Below are 17,891 nucleotides of genomic sequence, written 5' to 3'. Positions count from 1 at the left end.
GAAACTGAAAAATTAAAAGTCAAAAAATGGAAAAATTGAAAAATTAAAAAAATCAATAAATCGAAAACTTGCAAACCGTAAAATTGAAAAGTCTAGAAATTGAAAAAATTATAGCACTGAAACAAAGAAAAACTGAAAAATTAGAACGGAGAAATTGAAAAATTCAGAATCCTAAATTGAAAAATTAAAAATTAAGAAATTGAAAAACTAAAAAGTCGGAAAACCGAAAAATCGAAAAAACGGAAAATTATAGAATAGAAAAATTGTAAGAACCAGAAATTGAAAAACAATAAATCGGGAAATTGGAAATTTGAAAAATGAAAGTATCTAAAAATTGAAAAACCGAAAAATTTGTTAATCCAAACATCAATTTTTGGGGTTTTCAACTTCTCTATTTTTTGTTTTCCATTTGTCGAGTTTTCAATTTTTCATTTTCTAAATTTTTCGATTTATCGATAAAATGAACAAATTTATTCAAAGTAAACAGTTTGAAAAGTCAAAAAACTGTAAAAAAACAAAAACTGAACACTTGAAAAATTAAAATTCGAAAATAGAAATTGGAAAATTACAAAATTGTGAAACACAAGACACTGAAGGAGGAAAATTCAAAAATTGAAAAAACTGAGAAACTGAAAAATTAAAAGTCGAGAAATAATAATAATAATAATAATAATAATAATAGATATATATTTGCCAAACAGCATAAGCCACAAGTAGGCAAAAGAAAAAAATACAAAATACATATATAAAAAACAATAAACAAATAAAATGGAGAAATGGAAAAATTGAAAAATAAAAAAATCAATAAACCGAAAATTTGCAAACCCTAAAATCGAAAAGTCTAGAAATTGAAAAAATTGTAGCACTGAAACAACGAAAAACTGAAAAATTAGAACGGCGAAATTGAAAAATTCAGAATCGGAAATTGAAAAATTAAAAGTCAGGAAATTGAAAAACAAAAAAGTCGGAAAACCGAAAAATTGAAAAAACGGAAAATTATAGAATCGAAAAATTGTAAGATCCAGAAATTGAAAAACAATAAATCGGGAAATTCGATATTCGAAAAATCTGTGAAACCAAACATCAATTTTTGGGGTTTTCAATTACTCTATTTTTTGTTTTCGATTTGTCGAGTTGTCAATTTTTCATTTTTTTGATTTTTCAAATGTTCGATTTTTGAGTTTAGAAATTCTAAATTTTTCCATTTACCGATTTTTCAATTTTGATGTTCCGATCTGTCCACTTCTGAATTCTCCAATTTCTCTCTTTCGTTCTTCAATTTTCAGATTTATAAATTTATTAATTGTTCGGTTTTTCAGTTTCTCAACTTTTTGATTTTTCGATTTTTCAATTTCCCAATTTTTTCAATTTCTTACGGTTTGGAAGTGTGTTCAATTTTTTAATTTTTCAATTTTTCACTTCTTAATTTGTCAATTAACCCTAATTTATTCACACTGAAAATTTTGAAAAATCAAAAACTGAACAATTGGAAAATAAAAAATAGAAAATTGAAAAATCCAAAAATTAAAAAATTAGGAAATCGGCTAATCAAAACACTAAAAGAGGAAAGTTCAAAAATTGAAAAAATTGGGGAATTGAAATATTAAAAGTTGAAAAATCGAAAAGTTGAAACAACGAAAAATTGTAGCATTAAAACAACCAAGAACTGAAAAATTAATAAATTGAAAAACCAAAAAGTCGAAAGACCGAAAAATTGATAAAATGAAAAACTATAAAATCGAAAAAAAATAAACGGGAAATTCGAAAAATGAAAAAACATCTAAAAATTGAAAAACCGAAAAATGGATGAATCTAAACATCAACTTTTGGGGTTTTTAATTTGTCGATTATTTTCTTATTTTTCGATTTTTCAATTTCCCGATTTTTCAACTTCTAGAGCTTTTAATTTTATGTTTCGCAGTCGATTTTTTTTTTGTTTAATTTTCCAATTTCTCAATTTTTTGATTTTTCGTTCCTTAATTTGTCAATAAAATGAACAAATTTTGAAAAATAAAAAATTGGCAAATCAAAAATGGAAAAATTATGAAATTGGCTAATCAAAACAATGGAAGAGGAAAATTCAAAAATTGAAAAAAATTGAGAAATTGAAATATTAAATTGTAGCATGGAAACAACGAAGAACTGAAAAATTAAGAAAGGAGAAATAAAAAAACGGAACCGAGAAACTGAAAAATGAAAATTTATAAAATCGAGAAAAAAACGGGAAATTGAAAAAAAAAACATCCAAAAATTGAAAAACCGAAAAATGAATGAATCTAAATTTTCATATTCTCTGGTTTTTTTTTTTCGTTTTGTCGAGTTTTCAATTTCTCATTGTTTCTTTTTTTCAAATGTCCGATGTTTTGATTTTTCAATTTTACAACTATACAATTTTTCGATTTTTCCGTTTTGCAATTTTGTAGTTTCTGGGTTTTTCAATTTTTCTTTTCTTCAATTGCACATCCAATTTTTCTATTTCCGAATTTTTTCAGTTTCTGTTATACAATTTGTCGATTTTTCGATTATTAGAGATCAATTTTTCAGTTTTTATCAATTTTTCCATATTTTTTCGGTTTTCCAATTTTTTGAGTATCTGTTTTACAATTTTGCATTTTTAATTTTTTTTTTAAGCGCGAAATTCAAATTTCAATTTAGAACACCACATCCACAACAACTGAACATTATAAAAATCGCCTTTATGCCAATGATAGCTTCCAAAAATTATTACAAGCCTAAGATTTTCAAAAAATCAATGATATTAAAATTTATTAAAAAAAGATAGGTGATAAGAGAACAAAGAAATCAGAAAGTAAACGACAGAACGAAAAAAAGTTTCCAGAAAATTCGGGAAAGAAGAGCTGAATCTTTTCCAGAAGAACCAGAAGGTGGGCCAAATTCTCTAAAACTACGGTCCAAACCCGGAAAAGGTCTTTCTGTTGTAATTAATTGAGGTCTTTTTAATGGAATTAAAGGTATACAGCAATTGGTTCATGAACTCTTTGATAGACATATTTCCAAAAACAAAATTTAAGAAATTGGGGAAACAAGGATTACGAATCTTCCAAAAATTGTAAAAGATGTCAAAGCTTCTTACAAAATCTATATTGCTGATCTAAACAGTGATACTACAGTACTCTGGTGATCCTCACGGTTCCGCCTTGGATTCATTATTAAATAGGAATACAAATGGCTGCATAATTTTCACGAAAAAGTCGGATCTTTGACCGACCTAACTGTTTCCTAGTTATATTGACTTCTAATAATTGGCCTCAAGTAGGTTGCCAACTTTCAAAAACAATAATACCAATTTGTTCCACCGGCTTTAGCTCACCTGGGTCATCGACTTTCCCTTGTGAGGCGAGTCGTACTGGTTGCTCACTGGAGTTATCGTGATTTCGTTCCTGGCCTAAAACACACTATAGTACCTCGATTAACAAAAAAACCCACTGGTACCTTGCTGGTGGAAAGAATTTCCGAAATGGACATATTCGCGGAGCTGTTTAGATTATTCCCAATGGCTGTGGTTGTTGGAGAGGCGTTCCCTCGTTCTGGAGCTGTCAGAAGCCGGGCTAGCGTCGGACTGAACGAAGTCTTCGTGTTTGCCTTAGATGGACTCTACAACTTTTAGGTTAAAATCTGGACCACCAAGACGAATAAGTACCTTTGTTAAAATACCATGGAGCAAGGAGTTGGTGGGTGCTACGGTGGTGGTGGTGGGCACCGGGTGAACGGTGACTTCCGGGTACGGCGGCGGCGGCTTGATGGCGTTCTGGATGAGCTCGTGGCGCTCGCTTTGTGACAATTTGGCGAACTGCACCAGCATGTCTTTGAACGAGGGTTCGTGCGGGGTGGAAGACTCAGCACTTGAAGGTCTAGACGAGTCGACTCGGTTCTACAACAAACTATGTATTGACTACAAACATCAATATTGTCAACTCACCGAATCCATGGCGTTTAGAAGAATCCCGAGTTCGCTATTAACATCCAACCCTTGTAGATTCTGGTGGACTTGAGCTCCCGAGCCTAGTGCTAAAGACGAGAAGTTGAGAATGTGGTTATTTGAGTTCTTGCTGTCGTTATATGAGCTGCGAATTCTGCGTCCTCTTCGGGGGACGATCTCGGGATGTCTTTGTCTATAGTCGGCTATGATGGACTGCACGTCCAGAACCGGTCTCTTCTGACCCTGCCTGAAGTCCAGAGACCCGTTCAAGTCCTGAGAGTACTGCGGAGGCTTCGGGAGAATATTCCGGTGCCTGCTCTTGTCGAACCCCGCGCTCGGTATCTTCAACGTCTTGTTCGGGTTCGTGAGATTAGCCTTGAGGATGCTTTGGTTCGAAATCTTTAACCGTTCACCTACACTATCTGTCTGAGATTCACCGAACAGAACTTCACCGTTCTCGCCCTTGTCACTACTCAACAACATCACCTGCTTCTTCCGCTGCATCCTCAACAGCAGCTCCTCCTTCATCTTCTTCAAGTGGATTATGTTGTTCCACTCCCGCTCCTTCTCTTTCGCGAGTTCGTTCAGCGTCCGGATCTCCGCCAGGATCTGCTCGGTCTGCACCTGCAGCTGCTCCACGGTCCCGCAGTCCGCCATCTCGATGAACTCGTTCAAGATCTTATCCCTGGAGATGAAGTTCTCCTGGATGTCCATCCGCAGCCGCTTGTTCGCCGAGTCCTGGCTCTCCGTCGATTTCCGCTTCTGGGGCGCCTCCTCCGAGCTGGTGTTGCTCGAGCTCTCCTCGTTCACGTTGTTGGCTTCGAGCGCGTTGTCGGGTTTGGTGGAGTCGCCGTTCTCGGGCTCGCACTTGTCTTCCTTGGGTTCCGAGCCCTCGGGCTCTTTCTTTGGTATGTCGTCGATGTGGTTGTTCATGGAGGTGTCCTCTTCGAAGCCGTTCTCCTCGGGGTCTGCGGTCGCTTTGCTGGTTTCGTCATTGTTTAAGCGTTCTTCGGCGTGGCCGGGCGAGGAAGGCTGGACGCTGCAACCTTCGCGGACGTCCTCCATTATTTGCATTTTGGTCAGGCTGGAAAGAGGCATGAATGAGTGGTGACGTTAACGAGGTTGGGAAAGTGACGGAATTGATTGCATGCGATAGTGTTTGTTTACTGGAGATAAAGGTGAGTGTGTTTACCGGGTACGCGGGAGGCGAGAGCAGCGGTGGCGTAAACATTTTTTACGGGTGTCTGAACTTTCCAAAAAAGTTTGAAACAATGAAAATGTTTCAAACTCTCACAGCTACTATTACACAAGTTTTAAAAACTCAAAAGTGTAAATCTAATAGTTATTTGTGTATCAAGGCCATAAAGAAGAACTTTTTCGGCCGATCTTTTTTTCATCAAATTATGACAACAAAATTTTAGAAAAACAACACCAATTAACATTTGTTTGAAGAAAGAGTTATTCAAAAAAAAAATTTAATCTTTTATTTTTTCGTTGTCTCAAGAGCAGCCATCAGATTTCCTAAAATACTTGCACGACAGTAACGTCATGATTAATGTTAGGTTATGTATATCAAAGATAAGATATATATCCCCACCCCTAATTCTTTTTGAAACTTCAAGGTATTATTCTTTTCGTAGAAATAACGGCTTCCGAAAATAGAATCACGCACCCATTCTTGTGTGATATTTCGCTTAGATCAGGTCAAGTCAGATCAAATCAAGTCAACTCAGGTCAAGTCAGGACAAGTCAGCTTAGGCCAATTCAGGTCTGGTCAGGTCAGGCCAATTAAGGTCATATCCAACTTAGGTCAGGTCAGGTCAAACAAGATGCAAATTCAGATCAATTCCAGATCAAGTCAAATCAGGTATAGATCAAATATAGGTCAGGTCCAGGCCAAGTTCACGTCAAGTCAGGTTAGATCAGATTAGGTCAGGTCAGTTTAGAAATCTTGTACCCACAATTTGTTGGACACTTTTCAAATCATTTTCAGTTTTTTTTTTCAATTGGTCAATTTTTCCAATTTCTCAATTTTGCAATTTTTCAATTTTTAGATTCGTCACTTGTTCGGTTTTTCAATTTGTCGATTATTTTCTTATTATTCGATTTTTCAATTTCTAGATTTTTCAATTTTATGAACAAATTTACTCAAATTTTGAAAAGTCAGGAAACTGAAACATCAAAAATTGTACCATTGAAAAATAAAAAATCTAAAATTGAAACACGAAAAAATGTAAAATTGGCTAACAAAAACACCGAAAAACGGAAAATTCAAAATTTGGAAGAACTGAGAATCTGAAAAATTTAAAAAACGAAAAATTGTAGCATTGAAACAATGAAAAACTGAAAAATTATAAATTACGGAACCATTCGAAATATAGAAAAATTGATAAATCGAAAAGTTGACAAATTGAAAAATCGATTAATTGTAAAATAGAAACTGAAAAATCGGGAAACAGAAAAATTAGATACGTAATTGGAAAACAACGATTGAAAAACCAAACTACGAAAATTGAAAAATATAAAAAAATGAAAAACTGAAAACTCGACAATTCCAAAAATGAACAAAGTTTTTCGGTTTTTCAGATTTTAGATATTTTATTTTTCGAATTTTCAATTTTGCCTTTTTTGTTTTTCAGTTTTTCGAAGGTACAATTTTTCGACGTTTCAGTGTTATAATTTTTCATTTTATCATTTTTCAGTTTTTCGATTTTTAGATTTATTAGTTGTTGGGTTTTCCATTTCTCGTTTTTTTATGTTTCGATTTTTCAATTTCCCCATTTTTTCTATTTCTAGATTTTTCAAGTTTAGGAATTTGCAATATTTTTTTTAATTTTGATTTTGCGATTTTACAATCGTTCGATGTTTCAACTGTTCCTATTTTTTAATTGCATTTTTAGATTTTCCAGTTTTTCAGTTCATCAATTTTTAAATTTTTCTATTATACTGATTTTTCAATTTTCGAATTTTCAGTTCTTCAGCTGTTCAGTTTTACCATTTTTTCCATTGATTGATTTTTTCAATTTTTTAATTTTACAATTTTGCAATTTTGCAAGGTTTCAATTGTCCGGTTTTTCAATTTTCCAGACTTCACTATTACGATTTTGCAAATTTTCAATTTTTTGATTTTTTAATCTTTCAATGCTTCGATTTTTCATTTAAGTTTTCAATTTATCAACAAAAGAACAAATTTATTCAAACTGAAAATTTTGAAAAATCAAAAATTGACCAATTGAAAAATAAAATATCGCAAATTGAGAAATCAAAAATTGCATATTTGTAAAATTGGTTTCTCAAAACCCTGAGAGGAAAATTCAAAAATTGAAAAAAATTGAACAGTTGAAAAAACGAAGAATTGTAGCACTGAAAACGAAAAACTAAAAAATTGAAAATAGAGAAATGAAATATTAAAAATTAAGAAATTGAAAAACGAAAGCTCGAAAAACCGAAAAATCTATCAAATTAAAATTATGAAATCTAATTGAAAAACAAAAAGAAGTGGGAAATTGAAAATTCGAAAAATGAAAGTATCTAAAAATTGACAAACAGAAAAATTGATGGATTTAACCATCAATTTTTGGGGTTTTCTATTTCTCGATTTTTATTTTTTGATTAGTGGAGTTTCTAGAATTTTATATCTTGCTATTTTTCAATTTTGCAATTTTCCAGTGTATAGGTTTTTCAATTTTTCTTTTTTTTTACTTACATATCCAATTTTTCTCTATTTATCGATTTTTTCAGACTCTGTTTTATGATGTCAATTTTTCGATTTCTCAATTTCTCCATATTTAAAAATTCCGATTTTTTAACTTTTCCGATTTTCCATTTTTTTTTAATTTTTCGATTTTTTAATTTTTCAATTTTTCAGTTTTTCAGCTGTTCAATTTTAGCATTTGTTCAATTGATCGATTTTTCAGTTTTTCGATTTTTCAATTTTACAATTTTTCAAGATTTCAATTCTTCGATTCTTCTATTACCCGATTTTTTTGAATTTCTAGACTTCTTGTTACGATTTTTCATTTTTTAAGTTTTCAATTTATCAATAAAATGAACAAATTTATTCAAACTGAAAACTTTGAAAATCAAAAAATTGAAAAATAAAAAATCATTTTATTTTGAAAAATTGAAAAACTGCAAAATTGAAAAATTGACTAATTAAAACAGTGAAAGAGAAAAATTCAAAAATTAAAAAAATTGAGAAACTCAAAAATGCAAAATCGAGCAAATAAAATATTAAAATTGAAAAACAAAAACGTCAAAAACCGAAAACAATTAAAAAAAAAATAAAAATTATAAAATCGAAAAATTGTAACATAGAAGCGGGAAATTGAAAATTCGAAAAATGAATGAATGAATATAAACATCAATTTTTTAGGTTTTAAATTTCTCGATTTTTATTTTTCGATTGGTCGAGTTTTTACAATTGCGCTATTTTTTTATTTTCCAATTTTTTTCCATTTTTCCATTTGCTTTTTAGAATTTTTCGATTTTTAGATTTACCGATTTTTAATTTTTGATTTTTCGATATGTGATACAATTTCAATTATCCTATTAGTTTTTCGTTTTTCCATTTCTAGGTTTTTAAATTTTTTAGTTATCAATTTCTAAATTTTTCTGTTAACTAATGTTTTAGTTTTCCAATTTTTCAATTTTTGATTTTTTAATCTGTCAATTTCTCAATTTTTGATTTTCGATCTGTCAATTTCTCAATTTTTTCAATTGCTCGATTTTTCCAATTTCTCAATTTGGCAATTTTTCGATGTTTCAATTTTGCGTTTTCAATTTTTAGATTCATCAGTTGTTCGATTTTTCAATTTTTCGTTTTTTTTTTTCTTATTTATCGCTTTTTCAATTTCCCGAGTTTTCATTTTTTTGAACAAATTTACTCAAACTGAGAATTTTGAAAAATCAAAAATTCAACAATTGAAAAATAAAAAATTAAAAATTGAAATAGAGGAATAGTCAAAGTTTGAAAAAATTGAGAAATTGAAAAAACGACAAATTGTAGCATTCAACCACTGAAAAACTCAAAATGGAGAAACTGAAATATTCAGGATCGAGAAACTGAAAAATTAAAAATTAGGAAAATACAACACAAAAAAATCGAAAAACTGAAAAATTCAAAAACAAAAAAAGGGAAAATTTTGAAATTCCAAAAATTAAAGTAACTAAATATTGAAAAACCGAAAAATTGATGAATCTAAACATGATTTTTCAATTTTACACTTGGCAATTTTTCGATTTTTTAATTTTTAATTTTTCATTTTTTCGATGTTTCGATTGTTGGTTTTTAAGTTTTCAATTTATCAATAGAATGAACAAATTTATTCAAACTGAAAATTTAAAAAAATTAAAAAACTGAATAATCGAAAATTGAAAAATTGAAAAATAAGAGATCCAAAAACTGAAAAATCGAAAAATTGCAAAATTGTAAAATTGAAATGAGAAACTGAAAAATTCAAAATCGAGCAAATAAAATATTAAAATTGAAAAACAAAAACTCCAAAAATCGAAAAATTGAAAAAAAAAAAATAAAATCTAAAAATTGTAACATAGAAGCGGGAAATTGAAAATTCGAAAAATAAATGAATATAAACATGAATTTTTTAGGCTTTAAATTTCTCAATTTTGCTATTTTTCGATTTTCCACTTTTTTTCCATTTTTCCATTTGCTTTTTAGAATTTTTGGATTTTTAGATTAGTTGATATACAATTTCAATTATCCTAGTAGTTTTTCGTTATTCCATTTCTAGGTTTTTAAATTTTTTAGTGTATCAATTTCTAAATTTTTCTGTTAACTAATTTTTATTTTTCCGATTTTTCAATTTTTTATTTTCGATCTATCAATTTCTCAATTTTTCCTTATTCGTTTTTTTTTCCTTATTTATCGATTTTTCAATTTTTTTAACAAGTTTACTCAAACTGAAAATTTTGAAAAATCAAAAATTGAACAACTGAAAAATAAAAAAATTAAAAGTTGAAAACAAAAAAATGATAGATGGTAAAATTGGCTAATCAAAACAGTGAAAAAGAAGAATAGTCAAAATTTGAAAAAATTGACAAATTAAAAAATTGAAAAAACGACAAATTGCAACATTCAAGCACTGAAAAACTCAAAATGGAGAAACTGAAACATTCAGAATCGAGAAATTGAAAAATTAAAAATTAAGAAAATTAAAAACAAAAAAAAAATCGAAAAACCGAAAAATTGTAACATCGAAAAATTCAAAATCATCGATTTTTCAGTTTTTAAGTTTTCAATTTATCAATAGAATGAACAAATTTATTCCAACTGAAAATTTGTAAAAGTCAAAAAACTGAATAATCAAAAATTGAAAAACTGAAAAATAAAAAATCGATAAATTGCAAAATTGTAAAATTGACAAATTAAAACACTGAAAGAGAAAAATTCAAAAACTGAAAAAATTGGGAAACTGAAAGATTCAAAATCCCGCAAATAAAATTTTAAAAATTAAGAAATTGAAAAACAAAAAAACGGGAAATTGAAAATTCGAAAAATTAAAGTAGGTAGGTCATTTTTCAATTTCACGATTTTGAAATTCTATCGATTTTTTAATTTTTCAATTTTTAATGTTTCGAAAAAAAAAACTTTTGTTAAAACAAAATTAGTTAAATGATGTTTGTTATTCCTTTACAAAAATGGTAAGTCGTAAACATTACATGTATTTCGAGAAAAATTTTAATAAGAAAGTTTTATTATGTTTGTATCGTTTACCACATCAAAATTCACACAAAAAATAAGATTATAAAGCGGCGTGTATCGATCTTGCTGTGGTCTGCTTCATTTTAAAACTATCAAAAATGTTTAAAATGTTGATTTGGGTGTTAAAAAATTAACATAAAACCGCCTTTGCCTAAAGAACGTGTCAATTGTCAAAATATCAATGTATACGGTTTTTTTTTGACAAAAGAGCTTTTAAAACATCGAAAATAGTTTTACAGGTTCTCCAGAAGGGAAGTCATCTTGAAGTAATCGAGTATGAAAAAGTTTTAGAGTTTGGCGATGGTCCGAAAACTCGGGGTTAATAACCACCTCGGAGACCGATCGATGCCCGTTTCCTCGTTTACTCGTTTTGTTTTCCATCTTGTATCAAAAAAATCTCTGTCTCGACTGACATTTAAAAGTCAGTTTAAAACGTTTCTAAAAATATATTACAAGAACATAACACTAATAATAATAATAATAATAATAATAATAGCGCAGTTTGTTCATATCCCGACAGTCTGACAACCAGCACAGACGCAAAAACAAGACCAAAGTGAATATAGTGCTGACCATCTTTTTGTTTTAATTTTGCCGATACATGACAACCGAACTTAAGCCAACTTAAATCCTGCGGTGTTGCCACGTTTCTTTCGATATTCAAAACGTGATTGTACACCTAGCACGGTTCCACTAACGTCAAAATTTACCTATAATAAGTCACAACGGATTTCAAAAACTGTCAAACTGTCATCAAGTTGTCACCACTGTTCAAACCCCACTAGCAATGTTCAGCACACCGCGGTGGCATCACGTCACAACTAACACAACATAACCTTCCAGACTTTGTCACGACAATCCGGTACCTTCACGTGACCCCCCACTAACCTTCTCCAAAAGCGCACTGTCTACGCCACTGCTCGCAAAGCTCGCGCCTCTCCCGTCACTTGCAGCACTCGCTCTCGCCTCCCGCCCGAAATCGGCATTGGGGGCCTTCGGATTGTTTGTGTTGGTTGTGCAACACGTGCATCAGCGCGGTCTGTTTGGATAGCAGCCGGAGACCCACACAAAGACGGTTCGGAGCACCGCGAGCATATCAGCGCACTGAGAAGTAGGTCGGTACCGCGCGGTCACGGACCCTCGGGCAAACGAACTATAGCCCGAGCACGTAGAGGGGGACTTAGAAAGCGGTCGCTGCTTCGAATTCAGCTTGCGAAACTCCTACGCCGATGTAAATAAATGCGAAGACCCACGGAGCGAAATTAGATAATTGTCCGCCGGCGCGGCGCAGGAAGCGGGCTCGAGGGCCGAGAAAAGTGAGTCAGGGTGAGGAGTTTTCGCAGAACGATGGGTCCGGGGAGAGATGCGTCACGGATGGACGGCAGGAAAGCTCCACGGAGTGACGCAGCTACATCTAGGAGGGCGTGTGTTGTTGTTGTTGTTGTAACTGATATTGCAACGCTATTGTTGATATTGTGGCTATTATTAGGCCATTGTTGCTATGGAGGCAATTAGTGGTTATTTCAAGAAGTCCGGGGAAAGCGGGCGGTGGGTGGAGGCCGGAAAGTGGGCATCCCAGGGCCACGACGCTGCCAAGAACTGCGACTTTCCGGAAAAACATTGTTGGCGTTTTTGAAATTCCCCAGTGCTAATACAGTGTTTACCGACGTCAAAAAATGGATTTGTTCCAGACAAGCGCAAATATTCAATTGTCAATACGTCTGGTGTTTATTCAGTTAACCCAAAGCGGCTAATTTTCGTGCTCTTGTTTTACAAGACTGATGTGACCTTTTTGACAGAAATTTCTCCCAAAACTGGCTGCATATTACACACTGGTTCGTTTATGTTCAACTTGTTGATCGTTTTGACAGGCGGATGTTGATTTGGAAAGTGAGAGCGGATTTACGTTTGAACAAAGGTTCAAAATGGTCGAATTTTAGTGCGCTTTGACGAACTGAAAACACAAATTTCTCTTGGGAGTGGAAAAATAGCGTTTGGTACACGGAAAAGTCTTTAGGTCGAGAGAAAGCGGTTTGTAAACGAAACACAATTGTTCGTTTAGCTGGTCCTTGGGGCGTACATTTAAAAAACCTGTGATTCTGAGCTCGTTACCGGTCTTTCTTCCTTTAAATAGTAGAGAGTTCTTCAAAATTGACATTCAGTCCATCTGGCGAACGGCTACTTTTATGTTCTCTGGCGTTTCATCATTCCGAGTGCATGAAAAAGATAGTGTCCACTTTTTTAAACGGAGACTATTGGACTGGTTGTCGTTAAATTTTACATTTTAAGAATATCGTATAGATGGTAAAACGCATACCAAAATTTGTTCGATCATCCCCACCAAGAACTTGATGACGTCACTTGAACATTTAGCATAGTACATCCTATTTAAATTTTACAAAATAACATACTCCTAAATTTATGGTCTATGAATCCGCCTCGATTTAGTAATTTGTGCGAGTTACTATTACAAATTTTATAACTTATAATAATAAAGCAGAATCTGTATTTTTTCTAGTATTTAAAATTTTTTTGAACAAATTCAGAGGATATTTTTTATACCTAATTCACGTCGTTTCGACTGAAACCCAGTTTGGCCGAGTGATTTAGGAAAACGAGCGAAGGTTCGAATCCTGCACCTGGCACTGTAAACCAAATTAGAGTTCTTCCGGCCAAAGAAATACATGTTGAGTCATCACAGGCTGCGCAGAAAAGTAGGTGCGGAGAGCCGCCAGTGGCGCAGATATATTTTTTTGTCGAAGGATCTTGGTATACGCCACAAAGAAAAAATCCCGAGCGTAAGCTAAGGAAGTACGAAAAAAATAGTTTTCTGTTTCCGTCTGTCTATTGTCTAGTGTCTGTATCCATTTTTATTAAACACACAATCTCTCAAACTGCTGGACTGATTGCTGTCAAATTTTGTATGTCTATTAGAAATATCATGTAGATTTTGCTACTCATTCCTACCAACAATTTGATGATTTGAAAGAATTCCATGTTTATTTGATTCAACTACTATACAACAATATAGTTCTATAAGTGTATTGTACCAATCCGTTTTGAGTTTTACCCTAAACGTCAAAATTTTTGCACGGTATAATAACAGTTTACCATTAGCGCAAGGCATCCCGGTCGTTGTCCAGTGGTTACGAGTCAAGAATGTGGACCGGACGTCGCGCGTTCGATGCCAAACTTGGCTTTTCGTTTTTTTTTTTTCTTTTTTTTCCTCTTTTTCTCTCGCATTGTGTATTATCTATAATTATGACGTCATAACAAATTTTTTTATTGATTAAATTACCCCACTTTCTCGAAAAGTGTAAAACCTTCTCGGGGGCGCCACATGTCTTTTTTAAAAATGTAAAACCTTCTCGAGCGCCCCAAATGTATTTTTTTAAGAACGTGAAACCTTCATTGGGTCCCAATTGTCTTTTTAAAAAATGTAAAACCCTCTCGTGAGTGCCAAATGTTTTTTTAGAATGTGAAACCTTCTCAGGGGTCCCAATTGTCTTTTCCTTGAATGTAAAACCTTCTCGCGGGTCCCAAATGTATTTTTTTAAGAATGTGAAACCTTCTCGGTCCCAATTCTCTTTTTTAAAAATGTAAAACCTTCTCGGAGGCGCCAAATGTTTTTTTTTTAATGTGAAACCTTCTCGCAGGTCCCAACTGTCTTTTCCTTTAATGTAAAACCTTCTCGCGGGTCCAAAATGTATTTTTTTAAGAATGTGAAACCTTCTCTGGGGTCCCAATTCTCTTTTTTAAAAATGTAAAATCTTCTCGGAGGCGCCAAATGTCTTTTTTTCTAATGTGAAACCTTCTCACAGATCCCAACTGTCTTTTCCTTTAATGTAAAACCTTCTCGGGGGTCCCAAATGTATTCGTTTAAGAAAATGAAACCTTCTCGGTCTCAATTGTCATTATTAAAAATGTAAAACCTTCTCGGGAGCGCCAAAAGGTTTCTTTATACATAATTGGAAACCTTCTCGGGAGCCCCAAATGTATTATTTTAAGAATGTGAAACCTTCTCGGTCTCAATTATTGTCATTTTTAAAAATTTAAAACCTTCTCGGGAGCGCCAAAAGGTTTTTTTTATAACTGGAAACCTTCTCGGGTGCCCCAATGTATTATTTTAAGAATGTGAAACCTTCTCGGCCCCAATTCTCTATTTTAAAAATGTAGAACCTTCTCAGAGGCGCCAATTTTTTTTTTAATGTGAAACCATCTCGCAGGTCCCAATTGTCTTTTCCTTTAATGTAAAACCTTCTCGCGGGTCCAAAATGTATTCTTTTCAGAATGTGAAACCTTCTCGCAGGTCCCAAGTGTCTTTTTTAAAAATGTAAAACCTTCTCGGAGGCGCCAAATGTCTTTTTTTTTTTAATGGGAAACCTTCTCACAGGTCTCAACTGTCTTTTCCTTTAATGTAAAACCTTCTCGCGGGTCCCAAATGTATTCGTTTAAGAACGTGAAACCTTCTCGGTCTCAATTGTCATTTTTAAAAATGTAAAACCTTCTCGGGAGCGCCAAAAGGTTTTTTTTTTAATTGGAAACCTTCTCGGGATCCCCACATGTATTATTTTAAGAATGTGAAACCTTCTCGGTCCCAATTGTCTTTTTAAAAATGTAAAACCTTCTCGGGAGCGCCAGAGAATTTTAGATTTATTAATTAATTAATAGACCAAAAGTGTTGAAACATAATATTTTGTATTTGAAAAAACGGCCTAAAAATCCACCAAAAATTCTGGGAAACATGGACCTCAAGATTTTCGAAATAGTCTGTTTCAAATAAACTTTTTAAAATATCTTTACAGCCGAAAATAATGTCTACAAGTAGAAATCATCAAAAAAAAATCCCAGAGTAATTTTCGAAGCTGCCTGGAATAAACTGCAGTATTTCATATTGAAAAATCTATATTTGCTTTCAAAAAAAAATACCAATATGATAAAGTTTTAAGTCTTTGGTTGTGAAAATAAAACTATGTAGAGTAGGAAAAACACGCCAAAATGCAAGCCCCACCCACCCACCCTATCTCAACTGTGATGATTTTTTTCTGGATGGGGGTTATTTTTGTCTTTTTTTTAAGTCTACGTAATTTTCTTTTCATGACAAGAAACTGAAAACAGGTTTAAAATGGTAAAATTTTGTAGGGAAATACGAACTTTGCAATTCAGCCACGCCCTCTGGCTCACGAAGAATAAAAAAAATCATCACAATTAAGGTGGGGTGGGTGGGCGGGGCTTATATTTTGATTTTCGTTTCTTTCTTAAAATTCTTACTTTCTACAACAAGAAACTTACAACATAGTCAAAATCGTAAATTTTCGTAGAGAAATATATTTTATATTTTAAAAGCGGCAAAATATAAGCCCGCCCACCCGCCCTCATCTCAATTCCGATTAATTTTTCATTCCCTGGCAGACCGAGGGGCGGAGCGTAATTGCAAATTCCATATTTGCTTAAAAAATCTACCAATTTGATAGTTTTAAGTCTTTGGTTGTGAAAAGAAAACTACGTTCAGTAAGAAAAACACGACAAAATGCAAGAATTCCCACCCACCCTATTTCAACTGTGATGATTTTGTTCTGCATGGGGGGGCTTATATTTTGCATTTTTTTAGTACAAGTAGTTTTCTTTTCATAACAAGAAACTGAAAACAAGTTTAAAATGGTAAAATTTTGTGGGGAAATATGGATTTTGCAGTTAAGCTACGCCCTCTGACCCACGACGAATAAAAAAAATCATCACAATTGCGGTGGGTGGGTGGGCGGGGCTTATTTTTTGATTTTTGTTTCTCTCTTAATATTCGTAATCTTCTTTCTACAACAAGAAACTAAAACATAGTCGAAATGTTAAATTTTCGTAGAGAAATATATTTTTAAAGAGGCAAAATATAATACCGCCCACCCGCCCTCATCTCAATTCTGATTAATTTTTCATTGCTTGTCAGACCAAGGGGCGGAGCGTAACTGCAAAATCCATATTTGCTTAAAAAATTTTACCAATTTGATAGTTTGTACAGTACGAAAAACAGGAGAAACGCAAGTTCCGCCCACCCACACTATCTTAACTGTGAGTATTTTTTTATGCACGGGCGGGGCTTATATTTTGCCTTTTTTAATATAGGTAGTTTTCTTTTCATAACAAGAAACTGAAAACAAGTTTAAGTTGGTAAAATTTTGTGGAAAAATACGAATTTGGCAATTAAACTCCGCCCTCTGGCTCAGGACGAATAAAAAAAATCATCACAATTGCGGTGGGGTGGGTGGGCGGGGCTTATTTTTTGATTTTTGTTTCTCTCTTAATATTCGTAATCTTCTTTCTACAACAAGAAACTTAAAACATAGTCGAAATGTTAAATTTTCGTAGAAAAATATATTTTAAAAGAGGCAAAATATAAGCCCCGCCCACCCGCTCTCATCTCAATTCCGATTAATTTTTCATTCCTTGTCAGACCGAGGGGCGGAGCGTAATTGCAAAATCCATATTTGCTTAAAAAAATTACCAATTTGATAGTTTGTACAGTGCGAAAAACAGGAGAAACCCAAGTTCCACCCACCCACACTATCTTAACTGTGAGTATTTTTTTATGCATGGGCGGGGCTTATATTTTGCCTTTTTTTAATATAGGTAGTTTTCTTTTCATAACAAGAAACTGAAAACAAGTTTAAGTTGGTAAAATTTTGTGGGGAAATACGGATTTGGCAATTAAACTCCGCCCTCTGGCTCACGACGAATAAAAAAATCATCACAATTGAGGTGGGGTGGGTGGGCGGGGCTTATCTTTTGATTTTTGTTTCTCTCTTAATATTCGTATTCTTCTTTCTACAACAAGAAACTTAAAACATAATCAAAATCGTAAATTTTCGTAAAGAAATATATTTTAAAAGAGGCAAAATATAAGCCCGCCCCCCACCCCCCCTCATCTCAATTCAGATTAATTTTTCATTCCTTGTCAGACCGGGAGGCGGAGCGTCATTGCAAAATCCGTATTTACTTAAAAATTTTTACCAATTTGATATTTTGTACAGTACGAAAAACAGGAAAAACGCAAGCCCCGCCCACCCACCCTATCTCAACTGTGATGATTTTTTTCTGGATGAGGGGGCTTATATTTTGTCTTTTTTTAAGTATACGTAAATTTCTTTTCATAACAAGAATCTGAAAACAAGTTTAAAATGGTAAACTTTTGTGAGGAAATACGGATTTTGCAATTAAGCTCAGCCCTCTGGCTCA

At 33.0% G+C, this 17,891-nt stretch overlaps 1 protein-coding gene across 4 annotated transcripts in view; it reads right to left on the bottom strand.

Moving 5' to 3' along the window:
• LOC135139559 (uncharacterized) overlaps window positions 1-17,891 on the bottom strand; it is a 79,398-nt gene that overhangs the window by 3,363 nt on the left and 58,144 nt on the right. For 3 of the 4 annotated variants that reach the window (XM_064069849.1, XM_064069850.1, XM_064069851.1), the window contains 4 exons: window positions 3,941-5,024; window positions 3,662-3,892; window positions 3,454-3,615; window positions 3,332-3,406 (listed from right to left, as the gene is read on the bottom strand). In XM_064069849.1, coding sequence (XP_063925919.1) covers window positions 3,332-3,406; window positions 3,454-3,615; window positions 3,662-3,892; window positions 3,941-5,024 — 1,552 coding nt within the window. Of the gene's footprint in view, window positions 1-3,331; window positions 3,407-3,453; window positions 3,616-3,661; window positions 3,893-3,940; window positions 5,025-11,374; window positions 11,795-17,891 lie in introns of those variants that run through there. The other variant, XM_064069853.1, reaches the window with a different exon arrangement.

The sequence above is a fragment of the Zophobas morio genome, unplaced genomic scaffold, assembly GCF_036711695.1.
Source record: "Zophobas morio isolate AGI-343-1 ecotype UQ-CSIRO unplaced genomic scaffold, CSIRO_AGI_Zmor_V1 ptg000031l, whole genome shotgun sequence".
In the NCBI taxonomy this organism is placed as follows: domain Eukaryota; kingdom Metazoa; phylum Arthropoda; class Insecta; order Coleoptera; family Tenebrionidae; genus Zophobas; species Zophobas morio.
The sequence above is the reverse complement of the archived record's forward strand: the minus strand, read 5'-3'. Positions and strand labels throughout refer to the sequence as shown.